General features: G+C 38.9%; 1 protein-coding gene across 1 annotated transcript; it reads left to right on the top strand.

The window, feature by feature from the left end:
- The first annotated feature begins 417 nt into the window (after nucleotides 1–417).
- On the top strand, nucleotides 418–16,988 carry RRN3 (RRN3 homolog, RNA polymerase I transcription factor). Its single transcript, XM_074919786.1, has 18 exons — nucleotides 418–529; nucleotides 714–822; nucleotides 1,310–1,366; nucleotides 3,031–3,120; nucleotides 3,208–3,337; nucleotides 3,834–3,893; nucleotides 4,937–5,000; nucleotides 5,475–5,544; nucleotides 7,203–7,301; nucleotides 8,490–8,585; nucleotides 9,090–9,225; nucleotides 10,156–10,286; nucleotides 11,415–11,545; nucleotides 12,387–12,571; nucleotides 13,139–13,247; nucleotides 13,675–13,827; nucleotides 14,776–14,863; nucleotides 15,561–16,988. The coding sequence occupies exons 2-18, from the start codon at nucleotides 730–732 to the stop codon at nucleotides 15,717–15,719; spliced, it is 1,851 nt and encodes a 616-aa protein (XP_074775887.1). The 5' UTR covers nucleotides 418–529; nucleotides 714–729; the 3' UTR covers nucleotides 15,720–16,988.
- Nucleotides 16,989–17,273: the final 285 nt, after the last annotated feature.

The following is a 17,273-nucleotide window of genomic DNA, read 5'->3' as shown; positions in this document are numbered from 1 at the left end:
TTCGCCTCGTGGGTCAGGGAGAGCTGCCTTGGACATGAACTTAATTCTGCTCGCCCCGTCCTGACGTTGTGGTTAAATCTGAAACAGGACGTGTCACACTCCAACGCTTACGCGGGTTTACGCGCTTACCGACGCTGCCCTTCGGTACCGGCCGCCTGTGCCGGTACGGGACAAGCGCTATCACTACCCCCGGGCGCCAACGTTAAAACCGAAGCGCTGGTGCGGGCGGAGCTGCCCGCCGCTCCCGCCCGGTTTCAGCCCGCCGCGTACCGGGGGGCCGCCCGCCCGCCCCGCGCCCCGCCCCGGCTCCTCGGTCCGCCCGCACCACCGACGGCGTGCCCAGAGCAGCCGCGGCCCTTCCAGCCGCGCCTCTCTATGGTGCGGGGGAGGAGCGCGGCGCGCTTCCGGCGGGGCGGCCGTCCTTTCCGCGCGGGGCGGCATGTGGCGGCGCGGGCAGGCGGCGCGCGAGGGGCGCGGCGCGCGGCGCCTTCTGCCCCGGTAGCGGGGCGCGCGCTGCCGCCACCGCAAGGCGAGGCGAGGCGAGGCGGAGCCGCGGCGGGGCGGGCGGGGCGCCGCGCTCCCGGAGACCGGCGGGCGGGCGGGCTGGGGGGCGGTGGCGGTGACGACGACGACTCCTGCCCGTGTGGCGGGGAGAGGGGCGCGTCGGGCGGGGTGGGGCCCACGGGCGCTCACGCGACTTCGCCTTCCCTCAGGCGCGGAGCCGTGGCCATGCAGGGAGGGGACGAGTTCATCAGCTCCCCGCCGAAGAAGACGGTGCGGTTCGGCGGCACTCTGACGGATATCTTGCTGAAGTACGAAAAGGTGAGCGCGGCTCTCCGCGGGGGGCGCCTCTTCTCCCAGGCCGCCTGGGGTGACATTCGGTGTGAAAGCTCGTTTCGTCTTACACAAGACCGAGTCTGAAGGCTTAGCGAAAAAAAACCTGAAGGTGGCCCGAGTGCTCTAGGCTTGTGCCAGCCGGTTTTGCAGTGCGAGTGAAAAGATTTCCCCTGTGAGTCAACCTGAGTGACGTGGTGGATGGGTGCAGGGCCTGGCTTAGGCCAAGGGCTGTAAAGTGGTCACGGCCCTGTCTGCAGGGAGAGCAGCCAAAAGTGACCCACTGGCTTCAGTTGTGTGTCAGGGACAGCACTCGGTTACTGCTGCTTCAGCCTTCCCTGAGCTTTCTTGCTTACTTGTGTTCTTCATGTTACTGTTACAACAATATTAGGTTGTTCGGATACGTTGATGAAATTTGTATTTTTTTCTGAAAAAAATATGAGTGTTGCTTACTTGCTTTTCTTTCCCCTGTTAGGGTGAGACCACGGATTTTGAGTTGTTAAAGCATCAGCTATCAGATCCAGACATAAAGGTAACAGTTTTGGTAGTAAGGGCTCTGAAAGTCATTCTGGTGCTTGCCCAGATCCGCTGCTTTAAACATTTAGCTGCATTTAACAGCTTTTGCTTTGTGGAAACTTAGCAGAATTAAAACTAAATTTTAAAAAAGCAATTATTTATACACATGCATATCTTATATATAGGATCTTGATGTCTCATGCTGACTGACTCCTTGCTCTTGAGCGAGAAACTTTTTGCTTTGTGATGGGGTCTTTGTTCCAGATACCGTCTTGCTTGTTTTACAGGATACTTCTGTAGATCAAACCATGGTTTCTGACTTTCACAGCCTTCAAGCTGCATGAATTTCTACCTTTTCCAGTTCTCACTAGAAACTTGTTTAATTAGGCGTAAAATTCATATACATTTAGTAGTTATATCCAGAAGTATTGTTTCATAGCTCTTCTGTGTAGCTGTGAGTATCCACCACATTTGCTGTCCTTTCTTTTCCTCTTTTTTTTTTTCTTTTAATTAAACTATAGAGCTATGAGAAGAATGATGCAGGAAGCATAATGCTATATGGAGTTCCTTTTCTCTTTAAAAGGGACATTTTGTAACATACTTTGGATTTAGCAGGCTTTGCGGAGCATACAGAATCACAGAATCATCTGTGTTGGAAAAGACCTTGAAGATCATCCAGTCCAACCATTAACCCAACACTGACAGTTCCCAACTCCACCAGATCCCTCAGCGCTGGGTCAACCCGACTGTTCAACCCCTCCAGGGATGGGGACTCCCCCCCTGCCCTGGGCAGCCCATCCCAACGCCTGACAACCCGTCCTGGAAAGAAATGCTTCCTAATATCCAGTCTAAACCTTCCCTGGTGCAGCCTGAGGCCATTCCCTCTTGTCTATTGCTTGTTACTTGGTTAAAGAGACTCACCCCCCTCTCTGCACCCTCCTGTCAGGGAGCTGTAGAGGGCGATGAGGTCTCCCCTCAGCCTCCTCTTCTCCAGACTAAACCCCCCCAGTTCCCTCAGCCTCTCCCTATCAGACCTGTGCTCCAGACCCTGCACCAGCTCCGTTGCCCTTCTCTGGACACGCTCGAGTCATTCAATGGCCTTTTTGTAGTGAGGGGCCCAAAACTGAACCCAGGAACTGAGGTGCGGCCTCACCAGTGCCGAGCACAGGGGTCAAATCCCTTCCCTGTCCCTGCTTGCCACGCTATTGCTGACACAAGCCAGGATGCCATTGGCCTTCTTGGCCACCTGAGCACACTGCTGGCTCCTGTTCAGCCAGGTATCACTGTAAAATTTTCTGTGTAGGTTTGCTGCTGTTTCAGTATCTGTCTTGTTTCAAGACTTTAATGCCCCTTCCAGTTAAACTAGAGCGAAAAGCGAAGAAAATTATGATTGAATGTCATTTCTTCTAAACTTGCTCTGTGTGAATGAAGTTTGCATGCCATGCTGAGTCTTAACTTAAGCCTTCCAGGCAGACTGTTGGTTTAGAAGTTGGTATGCATTTATTCTTGCATTCAAGAAATTGTATTAGTTAGGACAGAAACTTAAAGAAATTCCTTGCAGGTTAATGTGAAAACAATTTGTATTTACCATCTTAATCTCTGGCTTTTAGGGATTTTGTTATTTTTCTAGTAATACGTAATACTGTTTATTGGATACCTGTTTTTTCTGCTTGTTTTAAGGATGCCCAGATCATTAATTGGCTGCATGAATTTCGAGCTTCTGTTACATATTTGACCAAAGAGCGTGAACAACTGGTCAGAATTTTGCTGGTAAATATCTGTTTGTTACATGGGAAGATTAAGAGTTTAGTACTCAAAACATCTTTCTTTGACATCTTGGTCTTTGCTTACATTCAGAAGCTGCCATGGTTGAGAAGAAGCCGAGAGGTGGTAGAAGAATATCTGGGTTTTCTTGGCAATCTAGTGTCAGCACAAACTGTCCATCTTAGGCCATGCCTCCGGATGATTGTATCACAGTTTGTCCCCCGTAAGTTACTTTTCTCGTAAGCTCCTTTGTTTGCTTATGAAAATATCTTTTCTAGATAACTTCTGTATAAATATCATGCATGACACAGTGCATTATTGGGTTGGGTTTTTTTCCTTTTGACTATTTCTTAACGTGAATAGCTGAGTTGTGATACAGATAGTTTTCTGTGCCTAGATTTTAGAAGACATATTCTAGTGGCTAATACAGACCCCATTTACAAAGATGTCTTGGAAAGGGATGAACTCTGCAGTGTTGTTGTTACTAAAAAAACAAAAGCTGTGGTGAGGACTGTGCCAGATGTTCTCAAGAGCCTCCTGGTTCTGTGAATGAAATAGGGGTTTTTTATGAGTTTATTTTAGAAAGTCTTGTGGATAATTTTGATGCTTTAATCCTGATGAAAACTGTTGCCCGGTGTGTTTGATTTGAATTGAAACTGTTTTGTACAATTTTGATACAATTTGTACAATTTTGGTACAATTATCTCATTTTTTGCTAGCTCGAATAACCATCAGAGAAGGTGATGTGGATATTTCAGATTCTGACGATGATGATGAAAGTAAGTATAAAGGAAGCATGGCTTATATATGCTTGGCTTATATATGTAATACATGAAGCATGGCATATATAAGCATGGCTTATATATGTAATATCTTTACTAATGAAGTATACAGTGCATGTTGCTCCTTTTTTTACAAAATTAACTTAACGCTAAGAAACAGTACATCCTTACGTTCCTAAGTCAAAGACTTTCTTGGACTCAAATCAGTGTTGTGGTGGCCCACTCCTTGTTACTTCCAAAATATTCCTGTTGGTGCAGTATCTGTAGAAATAAGACAATGCATAGGAAAACATTCCTAGATCTAGATTGTTTCAAAGCCAAAGAAAATTTAGGAATTGTTTTGTTTTCCATTTTATTTACCTCAATAAAACTAGGTGGTTTGGGGGATTCTTGAGTCTTTTTTTGTTGTCTGCCTGTGGTAAGCTCAAATACAATTGATACTTAAGAATGCCACATAATTAGTGTGTTAAGACAAATAGCTAAATGTCTTTCAAGAATTTAATGTTTTCTTCTCTTGAATGCTGAAATGAATTTCAGTTCAGATGACACAACTACTCTTCTGCTGTTCACTTGTGACACTGAATAAAAAAGCCTGCTGTAGAAGTCTAATTAGCTGTTTGACTCTTATGAAAGTGAGGCATACTCTTTGAGTAGATTTAATCTAGAGTTACGGAGTTGGATTTAACATATCTTCTAAATATTTGTGTATTGTGGGCTAAATTTTGAATTTCCAAGTTTAGCATTCAGTATGAGAGTGTATAACAACACCAGGCCTTGGGGCTGGCAGCACATTCAGAGTTTACTGATTGCAATACCATGAATTTAATTTGAAATTACTTTTCATGCTTATTTTGGTAGTAAGGCAGTTCAGCTTAAAAAAAAACAAAACAAAACAAAAGACTCACCCAGAAAAAAAAAAATTGGCAAATGCAATTTCCTTGGGAATCTCTGAACTCTTTAGTTGCTATGGTCTACTTTTGCTGGTTCCTGATTTAGTTTTATGTAACCAAATGCATAAGAGTACATTTTTCTTTCTCTAGACCTTCCTGAAAACTTTAATACATGCCATAGAGCATTGCAAACTGTTGCAAGATATGTTCCTTCGTAAGTATATAATCCCATGGGTTTGTGTGCCCTTTCCTTGTAAGATTTAAAGCTTGTGAATGAATTTACTTTTTTTCCTTTTAATTGAAATACAATATTTAGTTTCATTGCATGATTTTTCCTAATATTCACTAAGTGGTGTAACGCTGTATCCAGTTATGAAATTTCTGTAGACATCAGCAGCTGAAAATCCTGTTAATGGAAACGGGAAGTAGGGAAAGTCGTGTTTATAGAAATGTATTTAAAGTGGCTTCTAATAAGTCCACAGTGAAAGTTTGGTGCTTATTATCTATTTGGTGATCCTTGCAAAACAGATTTTATACTATTACTTACCTTTAAAATAAAGTTACTGTGAAATAAGCTTATTCCAGTCTGTCTTTAAAAGAGTGCTGGACCTTCAATATTTGCTCTCCTGGTAATAACCTATAACTTTCAGGTTTGTTTTTGTTGATTTCTTTGTTTTTTAAATTGTAGGACACCACAGTTTCTTATGCCAATACTTGTGGAAAACTTTCCTTTCATTAATAAATCAGAAAGAACTCTGGTAAGAGCTGTGAATGTTTTTGTTTATTTGTTCATTTGTTTTCTAATGTATAAATATAGTCTGTAGTGTGACAACTGATTTGGTGGCATTTGATGCAGATTTTTGATTGTATTGTTTAAAAATCTTGTTATTTTTTAATATTTTTATATATATATATGGGTGTGCCTGTTTAGTACAAGGTTCTCCAAGCATACTTAAGTTCCTTGTGCATAAGCATTATGCTAGTCTTTAATGACATAACTGCATATCTTTTCCACAGGATTGCTTTCTTAATCAATGCACAAGATGGACCTCTTTGACAATGAATCTCAGGGTTGTATAGAAAGGAGATGGTAGGATACTGTCTCATTTGCTGTCAAAACTGGGAAGTATTTATCGGAAGAGCAGGCGATTTGATAAGCAGTCAGAAAGCAATGGATGTTATAGGTGAAATCCAAGCTGCCAGTAGCATAGGGTGTTCAGTTGTTTTATTGCATCTTTGGTATAGTGCTCATGTGTGGTGAAAAACAAGCTGGAATCTTGACAGGTTATGGCTGTTGTGTGATCTTTATATTTACTTATTTCGACTTGATGTATTGGCAGAGCCCTGCTCCACCAGCCAAGTTCAGTTGGAGCTGTGTTTTGAACTCATCAAGTGCTGAAAAACCCCTGAAGTTCTTTGTATACCTTGCTAGTTTTTTATGGGGTTTTGTTTTGTTTTGTTTTTTTTAAAATCCAAATAACTTAGGCATCAGTTCTCTGTCTGTAAAATGAGGGGGATAATAGCTCTTACAAGGTGTTAGGAGAAGTTTTATTTATTTATTTATATAGCAGCTCAGTGAGGAGCAAGTCATGAAGAAATTCATAACTGTTTTCAGGACAGGGTCCGAATGACATGTAATAAAAATACGGTCCATGCATTGTTGTTAAATATTCCCAATTTATACGTTCTCATTAAACTAGCTCTATCCATTTTATGGACTGAGTGAGCTACATGGCCTGTGGAAAAATCATATGTGCTCATGTAATTAAAGGTTGTGTTATAATGCATATTCACAAAGAGACATTGGTGTACTTAAATGTAGTGCTTTACCTGGTTTTATATATTGACTTGACAGTTTTGCTATATGAAAGTTGCAGCCTTGTCTTTTGTACTTAGGTGTGTATACATGGGTGGGCATGTGCACGCTCACAGAACTTCTCTGTTACCTGTTTGAATTCTAATCAGAATGACTCTTAGGAACCTAACCTGTGGAATTTAGAATTGTTGTTGATATATTATAATAACATGAAATAAAGATGTACTCAGTCTCACTTTAAACAGTTCTACTAAAGCTGGTTCTAGATATAGTGAGGAGTATGCTTGTTTTAATTTTCCAAAAGTTTAGATGTAAACTCCTATGGAAACAAATAACTTTTCTCATAGAATATTTATACACTTTCTGCCTAAAGATAGTTGGAAAAATTTGCATGGAAATAGTAGATTAATAACACACCTTAACAACTTAAAATTGATGCTTGGTTTATACATGAACTTATTCTAGATTGAATACAGTCTGTTTAAACCTGTTTCTGGCTCTTTAGATAACAAATCAAGAAACTTGTTTTCTAAAAATCTTTAACAGAAATTAGCCCTTCTGTTAACATTATTATAGATATCAATTAATTTTGTGTTACAGGAATGTTATGTTCATAACCTGCTACGAGTTACGGTGTACCTTCCAACTCTGAGGCTTCAAATTCTGGAGCTTATTATTGAACAGCTGTTGAAGTTGGATGTAAGTTTGTTCTGTATCATCTTTTAAGGAAGCTTGGTGTTAAAATACAGAGTAGAAAATTGAATATGCTTCAGTGTTAAGCTCAACAAAAATATGTTGCAATAGTCCCCATGATCATGAGTATAAAACCAACCAAATTTACACTCCATTCCCAATCCTGGAATGTTCCCACACCTGAGGGATGTGTACTGTTATACCCTTGTCCTGGTTTCAGCTGAGACAGAGTTAATCTTCCTAGTAGCCGGTACAGCGCTGTGTTTTGAATTCACTGTGAGAATAATGTTGATAACACACTGATGTTTTAGCTGATGCTAAGTGGTGCTTACAATAAGTCAAGGATTTTTCAGTTCCCATGCTCTGCCAGCAGGCAGGGGCACAAGAAGCTGGGAGGGAGCACGGCCAGGAGAGCTGACCCGAACTAGCCAAAGGGCTATTCCATACCACAGGGCGTTGTGCTCAGTGCAGAAACTGGGGGAGTTGGCTGGGGGGCGGATCGCTGCTGGGGCATCGGTCAGTCAGCAACTGCGTCGTGAATCACTTGTCTGTCTCAGGTTTTACTTCTTTCTCTCTTTTTATCTTCCTTTTCATTACTATTATTGCTATTATTATATTTTATTATCGTTGATATGATGTTTTATTTTAGTTATTAAACTGATCTTACTTCAATCTGCGAGTTGGTTTTTGTTTTTTTCAGTTGTCTTCCCCATCCCACAGGGAGTGGGGAGGAGCGAGAGAGCGAGCAGCTGCATGGTGCTTAGCTCCTGGCTGGGATTAAATCATAACAACTCTGGAATCTCCATGCCAGAATCAAAATAACTGTTTCATTGTGATCAGTGCTAATGTGCAGAGAATGTGCTTCTCTTTGTGTGGTTGATCTGTTTTATCATCCCTTTGAAGTAAAAGGATTTACAGTCTTAAAAAAGACGGAAGGGGTAGCATTATAAATGATTAAGGCTTTTTAATGGAGAACCTCAGCATATGACAGTCTGGGGAAAGTTTATATTCTGGAGGTAAAGTTTCAAGCAGTTTGGAGCGTGTGTATTACATATCATTATGTTTATTTAGTTAAGGACAAAATCTAGTCTAGAAGTTACTCATGTTGTCATTTCTTATATAAATGATAAAAAAATATTTCATATTATTGTCATGGTCTTCTTCTAAAAATTAATTTATTGTTTGTAACTGCAGGTTAGTAGTCCACAGCAAGATATTGAAGATGCTGAAGAAACTGCTCATAATGCTGATCGTGAGGAAAATTCTACAGAGGAGGGACTTTTTGACATGGTTGGCTATCTTGTTCTAATAAAAGATTTTTAGTAAACTTTTCACTTTTGAGTTGGCTGTGAGCTGAGACAGTGTAGGAATACATTATTGCTTTGTCATTAACTGCACTGCAAACGGAGACAGTGTAGGAATATGTTACTGCTTTGTTGTTACTGCACTGCACACAGCTCTTGAAACCTGGACAGCTGACAAATGAGTAATGTGTTCTCTGGGTGTTGACTTTATTCATGTAAATACCCAATGTACATGCAGTGAGTCAATTCCACTGTGAAAAAACTCAAGCAGCTATACATAGAACTAATGAAACAATTCATGATGATTGGCTTAGTTTACAAAAATTTGCTTACACTAAGCTGTGTAATTAGATACTACTTTTTTTTAAAAAAAAAAAGACAAAACTTTAGCATATCAATGAAAGAGAAATTTTGTTTCGCTTTCCCTGTAATTGATGTCTTTATGATATTGTGTATATAAAAGCTACATGGCTGCCATTTTATCTACCAGGAGGAAGATGAAGAAAGAAAAGGAAACAAAGTTGTCTCTTCCAGCGGTGAGAGAATGGCCCATCCACTTGCAGAGCGCCTTGATATTTTGATGACCACCCTGTTTTCCTATATTAAAGATATTTGCCACGTGGATGGTAAGAACACTTGAACTATAACCAGATTTGCTGTTTTGCTAACAAGTAAGAAAAACTTAACAGGATTTCTTGCTTTCTGCTGCTGCAAGATAGAGCCCTCACCCTTTAGGGCAGAATTCTGCCATCAGCAGGCTGTAGTCTGCATTCCTGCATCTGCCCAGTGTTATTGGCAGAGGATGTGACAATATATTTATGACTTTGAAGGTTTAGTCTTCAGTTGGAGACATTCTGATTATATAAATACGACACTGTATCCAAACTGTTGCATTACAGCCTATAGGGGTAAATAGTTTTGTTTTTCATTGTGCTAGAAAATTTAGGGGATTAGAGGTATTTTCTGATTAACCATAGTGTTTTATCATTTGCTCTACTGTATTGCTTTGAGTAATAGAATTATGAATCCTTTTGACATCACAAAGACTGGAAGTAGATTAAAACAACCAGCCATGTCACTCAGTTGGAATTGTTACAGCAAGACTTTGTGTTATAGGAAAAAAGCTGAAAGAAATGTCTTACACTGGCATTTATTAAGGGTTTGAATTTCTTATATTTATATATTTAAAACAGAATATTTAGAAACCATTTTGCTATCTACTTCATGTAAGTCGGGTCATTTATTTCTTAGTGTTTTCTTCTGGCTCTTCTGATTTAACACATTGAAAAGTTTGCGTGTCTGCCAGTTTTGTGTGTGTGTGCATGCACACACAGATATTCTTCATATATACCACCGTAAAAAGCAGTAGAGCTGAAGGCCTGGAAGGTCTGACTATAAATATTTTTTAGATGTCTGATAAGCCTAGAAGTCAGCTTGGCAGTGTTTCTTTACATATTTCTTACTGGTTTAGAAAGATATGCCCGTTCTGCAGCATGAGGGCAGGAAAAAAGCCCTGAAATGGCTCTGTTTGTTTGTTTTCTTTTTTTGTTGCATAGGCAAGCTTGATATCAACAACACAAAGGATTTGTATCGGGATCTGGTTGCTGTTTTTGACAAACTGATTTTACCAACCCATGCTTCATGTCATGTACAGTATTTCATGTTTTACATCTGTAGCTTTAAATTGGTGAGTAGAAGCTGTTTTTAAGATGCAGTGTCTTCTGTCATTTCTGCATCCTTGTTTTGGCTTTTTTTACAAAACATAGTTGTTTTCTGCAGTAATTCTAGTCTGATTCATTAGTATCTTTGTTTTCTTTTCCTTCTCTGTTACTCCCTTTTTAAAGCTTTTCTTTATGTGGTTGCTCTTCCTATGTTGTTCATAAACTGCAAACAGATGGAATCTAAGCTATTGTGAAGGAACTTGGTTAACAGACCTGTTTTACAAAAATCAGTTGCACTCTTGAACCTGAGACACAGTGCTCCAGCAAGCTTCTTAAAGATACCGTCTGTGTTAGCTCTTCAGTTTGAAAATCAAGTCTGCTGTGTTCCCTCCCTCATTTTCCCATCTCTCAACAAACTACTGTTTCTTTTACTGTATAACAATAAGAACACACGTACTTTTTGCGTAAGTATAACTAAAGATCCAGTTAAGCTAATGCCCTGTCTCTGACAATGGTGAATAATGGACGTGTTGGAAAGAATATCAGAATGAGGTGAGGATGTTATGGTGCTTTGCTAGAATACCCTCTCAGCCTCTAGCAGCAGTCTGGTAACTTCCTGAGCCAAAGTGATGTTCTTTCATGGTAACAGCACACGAGGGAGAAATTTAAAGAGAAAATACCTCACGATACTACACTTTTTGTACTGATGTGAATTTTTGGGATCATTAATTTCTTTGGCAAAAAGTTATACGATGTAACCGTTAAAGGTGAAGAATGACTTCTGTTTCTCTAAATTCATCTTCCTGCTGTTTTCGTTGGTTGTCCCTGACCTCTTCTGCTACAAGAGACAGTAAACAGTCACTTCATGTTTACCTTCTTACTGCTCTTGTTTTTAAACACTTCTTGTGTATCTATTCCTGACTTTTTGCTAGACTTCAGATTCCATTTACTTTTTACAGTAAGCGTAGAAAAAGTCACAGAAAAGAGTGCTCTTCCATCATGTGTAGGAATAGTTATTTACTACAGTTATAGGTAGATTTTATTTTTTTTAAATGGTTTGGTCATGGAAATTACACAAATTGTGTATTAAGAATCTATTACTTAAACAGCATCATCAGTGTAACAACTCATGATTTTGTGTATCTTGTTTCCAGGGGTTGGCTGAAGCATTTTTAGACCATCTTTGGAAAAAACTGCATGATCCAAACAATCCCTCAGTGATCAGGCAGACTGCTGGGAGTTATATTGGCAGCTTCTTGGCAAGAGCTAAATTTATTCCAGTTGTGTAAGTTGTTTTGATATATGAGTGGAACCAAACAATTTATGGTGATTGCCAAGGTTAAGTACAGAATTCACAGAATGCACACAGAGTCTTCTATTCCCACTGCTTTGGTAGTAAGCCTAAATCAGTAGTCTCATTTGTCCTTTCTACAATACTGTTTCAGTATTGTCTTGAAGTTTCCAGGAAAGTTTTGCATTTACAGACTGCAGACTAATGACTTGCTGTTTAAGGCTTCACTTACCAAGAAATGGTGAGTACAGGTAGGTTATGTTGACTTCAGGAAGAGTCATGGATGCCCAGTATATCTGATGTTCAGATATTTTTTAATGCCCTATCTTGGGCATTTTATGTAGACTCTGAGACAGGGAAGTCAAGTGTTCTAGTATTTTGATACAGATGGATTAAGATACCTTAGCAGATGGGTGAAAATGTCATCTTTTCTACGTACACGTTGTATATTTTTATGGTGTTCTGGGCAGGCGTGGTGTCTTTAATGTTGAACTTAATTTGATACTGGAATTACTTGTTGGACACGGGAGGCATTTCTCTCTATATATTACCTGTAGCCCAGAATTCTGATCGTTTACTGTGCTTCACATGTAACGTGTTCACAGATTCATCTCTTCTGGCATCTTATGCTTTCACTGACTGGGGTTTTCAGTGCTGATGCATTGATTCATTTTATGCTTAGATAAAGGAGACAGCTCATAACAGAGTCTCCTTTTTTACAATGAGGTTTTCTTACTGATGTTTTTATAACTGGGATCCTTGAATACTTGTTTAACATCTTTTCTATACCATTTTAGATGCTATTTTTACACTTTTTTTCCTCTCTCCATTATAGTACAGTAAAAGCATGCCTGGATCTCCTGGTAAACTGGATTCATAAATACATCGATAATCAGGATACAGGGGCTAATGCTTTCTGTGATGTAGCTCTCCATGGGCCATTTTATTCTACATGTCAGACAGTGTTCTATACATTTATTTTCCGTCATAAGCAACTTCTAGATGGAAACTTAAGGAAAGGTGAGTATATTAGGTTTGAATGGTATTGGGATTCATTTGCAAGTGTTACTGTTGATGTGTTTTGTAACAGTCAATTCTATCAGGTATATGAGGGCAAGTTTTATGTCGTGCTCTAAATAAAATGAGATGGCTTGTACACCTGTTGAGCTACCAAGCTAAATAATCTTTTTTTTTTCCCCCACTGTTGAAAAAAATGCTGGTAACTCAACATTGATATCTGGCCCACTACTGAACGTGTTTGAATTCCAGCTATATAAAACCAGTGTGGGCTTCAGTTAACAATCTGTCTTGATGACTCTGTGCCTCTGTCAGTCCCCGTAATGGGTGTGTGCATGCAGTGTCTGTTAGAAGGATCCCTGGGCTGTGGCAGGTTACCATTATTTAGAGTAGCTTTTCTGCTAAACAAGCTGTGGGCTGGATTTTTTTGATTTATTGTAAGCAGATGCCCTAGGATGTGCTTCTGTGGTGTTGAGCAGAGTGCAGGCTGGTCAGACTGGAAATTCTTAGAAATGAAGTTCATCTTACATCATATATAACCTGTATTTGTCAATTGTCCTTATTTTCGAGGTCTGTCATATCTGCAGAGTTTAAATTTTGAGCGCATTGTCATGTGTCAGCTAAACCCCCTGAAGATTTGTATACCCTCTATTGTGAACTTGTTTGCTGCCATTACCAGGTACCGACTCATTTAATTCGATTTCAGCTTGATACAGATATTTGTGTGTGCGTGCCTAAAATCAGCACAGTACTTGGAACGTGGGTTTTGTTAGGCACAATATTGAGTATTATCTAAGACAGCTCATAGGACACTGCCCATATTCTAGGTGGGATAAGTTCAGTTTCAACGAAAACCTATGGTACTGTGAAACTGATTGCTTTTTGTTAGAGCCAATATGATTCTACTTGGAGTGAAGTTTCTAAGAGTGCAGAGGGAGAGAATAGTCTCCTTATCTTTTGACTATCTTGAAAACTAGTATCAGTGGGAAAATGGAAGATAGAAATGATGTTTGTTAAAAAATAACTTTGTATTTTAATACTGTCTGAAATTCTTGCTTTTGGTGTGCTAGAAACGCTTATCTTTTTTTTTAATTACGTTTTTAAAGGAAATACCAATTGGTGTTCTGCTACACAATTATTGAGAGGAACAACAGGCAGTTTATACCGGTGGTTCGGAGTGGCGCTGGGGGTGACCTTGTGCAGACATGCACTAACCCGCTTGACAGTTTCTTCCCCTTTGATCCCTACATACTCAAGAGGTATAGTTTAAAAATAACTCATTTCTGCCATGTAGAAAATAATGAACTAAAACTGTAAGAAACTGTCAGTGTTTCTACAGTTCACTTCCTTACCTGATCTTTAGTACCTTTCATGTTGCGTATCTTAACTAGAGATTGTCAAAGGTTTGAATTGAAATTTATCCCCACTGTGGCATATAGTGATGAGGAAGCAACAGGACCCAGTTTTGTGGAAGGTCTAGTTAAGATGTTTGGTGACTTTTCTTTTGGTTTTCCTTGTTTTAAGCAGTCTCTAAAATATCATAATGCTAGCTTAATACATACTTTGTTGGAGTTGTGGTGGTGTGTTGTTTGGTTTGGGTTTTTTGCACCTTGAGAGTATTGCTTCTTGATTGGAGACTTCAGTTTATTTAAAATATCTTGCTTTTTTAATGAAAAGTGGATTATTTGCAGGTTTTCAAAATCTCTAACACTATGATGCTTTAATTGGTTTTTAATATTAGAGGGCAACATTCTGGCTTTTTTTGTCTCTTGAAAAAAAAAAATCTGTCTCCACAGAATGGAGACCTTTCTTGGAAGGAGAAATTATTAATAATTGTAGTAACGGATACTATTAAATTACATAAAATTACATCTCCTGTACGTGTGTATTTATAATGTTAATAATAATCAAATTTTTCAAAAATTTGGAAGAAAACTACACTTACTTGTGAGCATAGTGTAGCTGTTAAAAATACCCGTCAAGGTATTAGGAGGACTGACTGTTTCAGAACTCAAGCAAATAATTGTAATTTGTACTATGTTCTTCATGGGATTAATTGGAGATGATATAGGGATTAATGGAATAGTTTGTAAAACCCTACAGAGGGCTATCAAAATGCCAAGTATTTAATACTGTATTATTAAAATGAAATAACTATGACTTTTCTGAATACATTAGTTCTTACTGTGTTTTAATTCCTCTTTCAGATCAAAGAAGACCATTGATCCTTTTTATCAGTTTTGGGAAGAACTGAGTGCTGAAGATCTTGAGAATCTAAAGAAACCCATTAAAAAGGTAATCTTTTCTGATCAAAATGCAGTTCAGCTCTTGCCAAATCTCTTATCAGCTGCTTCTATTGCAGGATTAATTTTTTTTAGTAGATACGAGTACACTAAACATTTAGGGGAACTGTGATTGAAATTTGGAAGCTTTAGGGACTGATCTGCCCTTGCTTTGAGAACACTTTTCCCCTCTTCTGTGGAGGAGTTAGTTTGGCAGCACAGGACCACTGTGATCACTTATGAACACTCTCAGAATATGGACATGCTGATGTCACTGGGAAATCCACTTTGTAGATATGAATTAGTTCTGTATTTCGTAATGAGAGTACATATAATTTTCTTACCATTACAGCTAGTTACAACAACTGTAGTACGACCCAAATCCTGAATTATCTCCTTCTAAAGCTCCTATGTAGTCTGTTTACCTTCTTGCAGAATGTCTATCCTATGTCAGATTTTTGAGTCCTTCAAATGGTGTGTTTTTCTTTCCTTCCCGTGATAACTTGTAAAAATATGGTGTTGTAGCTTTGTTAACTGGTAACTTTATAAACTTTTCTGTAGCATTTTGATTAGCAGATTTGATTATTGCAACATTTCAGAACTTATTTTAGAAATACCCTTTTTGGTCTCAGCATTCATTACTTCTGTCAAATCTTAATAGACACCTGGAGTATCTCTCTGCTGTCACTGATCCTTTTAAATTTATGCAGGGTACTTCTGAAGATGAAGATGATGACTTTTTGAAAGGAGAAACCCCTCAAAATGATGGTGTGGTTGGAATTGCTCCAAATTCTTATGAGTCAAATACCCGGAGCCCAGTGAGCAGCATTGGCTCTCCTCCAGAGTGTTTTGTGCCATACCCTCAATGACATGGAGAATCGGAAGTGAAAAGGTTGAAAATTGTGTGCAATTTTTTGCTCTGTAAAGAGACTTCAGCCCAACTTACCAAACTGGCGAATGTTTAAGTAACTACATTTAAGAAAAATTATTGTTTCTTAATCATCAGATTTTTAAATATATGTTATGATAAAGTCGTATGTTGCTAGAAAAGCTTAGAGAATAAATAGGGTGATATTTTACAAATTTCACATTGAAATGGTTTTTATGACTTACAAGGATTTTCTGTAGTTTTTCCTGACTTAAAAGATTTGTTTACTAATGTTTCTCTACAAGGTTTTATATATCAGGGGTGAAATTCTGGTCTTTCTTCCTACTGATTTGTGTGGGGACCAGAATTCCATTGTCAGTATTCAAACTGAACTCTGACTGGTTTCAAAGCAATGGTGTGATCCCACGATAGGGAAGCTGTGAATCAAGTCTGACTGATTCTTTTGCACACATCTCTTAAGCTTTTCCTATCTGTAGAACAGTATTTGGTAAAGCCACTTGATAGTGGAAAGTATATTCAGATGATAAGCGTTAATGACTCCTTAAACTGTAGCTAACACACAACTTTCCCAGCTATGAAAGTTCAGAGTTGTAAAAATGATGATTGTTGGAACTGTTGAAAATGGAGTAGCCGAATCTATGATTTGTAGATAGTTTTCTTTCATGTGCTTGTGAAGCACTGTGAGACAAGTATTTATTTTCAGGATTTGAAGTTTATATGTGAATGTTGAAAATACAAAAAAAATTTTTCTCTTGTCGAAAGGAAGTGATGGTGTCACTGGTGTCCTTGTGCTGTGTGTGTTGGTGTAGAGTTTCTCTGCATAGGTTTCCTGTCTTTTCATGATTGCTGGCTTTTAGAGTAGGAATATAAACAGTGGAAAAAAATGTTATTTGTGTGATTTTATGCATTTGGGACTAAACTCTTAATTGCCCTCTTTAGAATCTTAACTTGGAGGCTTTGAAGACAACCTTTTTGTTCAGAGCCAATAAATATTGTTGCAAACAATGTAATTCTTAAACCTTTGAAAAAACAGATCTCTGTATGTAACTAAGGATCTCTCTGTGTAGTCTAGCTTCTAAAAGTTAGGATGTTTGTTCTGACAGTCTGCAAAAATGACTTTTCAGGACGATACTGCAAAATGCATCAGTGGATCTGTTCATTACTGGATAAATTGAGACAGTTTTTGGTTTTAATTTTAGTCCTCTTTACTGTCAGTCCTGAGTAATAAAAAATAGATTACTGTCTTGAAGTAATTGCATTCTCTGCCAGCATGGAAGAACCTTTCCCACAACAACAGCAAACAAAACATCATTTGAAAGCTGCCTCTTTCTGTTCTTTCACTATTACATCTTTAGCAACGTAGCAGCCACATCTTACAAAATGAGGCTGTGTGAAACTTCCCAAGTTGTAACACCAGGTATGTGATTCAGGAACTTCCGTGTGTTACTGAGAGTGAAAAAAGAAAGGTAAGTGCCGTGAAGTATAACGTAAGCAAATATGCTGACATGGAACTGTCTATACTGAAGTTACACAA

This window comes from Athene noctua, chromosome 15, assembly GCF_965140245.1.
Source record: "Athene noctua chromosome 15, bAthNoc1.hap1.1, whole genome shotgun sequence".
Classification (NCBI taxonomy): domain Eukaryota; kingdom Metazoa; phylum Chordata; class Aves; order Strigiformes; family Strigidae; genus Athene; species Athene noctua.
The sequence above is the reverse complement of the archived record's forward strand: the minus strand, read 5'-3'. Positions and strand labels throughout refer to the sequence as shown.

What these genes read in the sequence shown, in the direction of transcription:
- RRN3 (XM_074919786.1), top strand. Translation starts at nt 730, where the DNA reads ATGCAGGGAGGGGACGAGTTCATCAGCTCCCCGCCGAAGAAGACGGTG. An exon ending in TTCTGACGATGATGATGAAA is followed by an intron (nt 3,894 to 4,936) that starts GTAAGTATAAAG and finishes TTCTTTCTCTAG; the next exon opens with ACCTTCCTGAAAACTTTAAT. An exon ending in GCTAAATTTATTCCAGTTGT is followed by an intron (nt 11,546 to 12,386) that starts GTAAGTTGTTTT and finishes TCTCCATTATAG; the next exon opens with TACAGTAAAAGCATGCCTGG.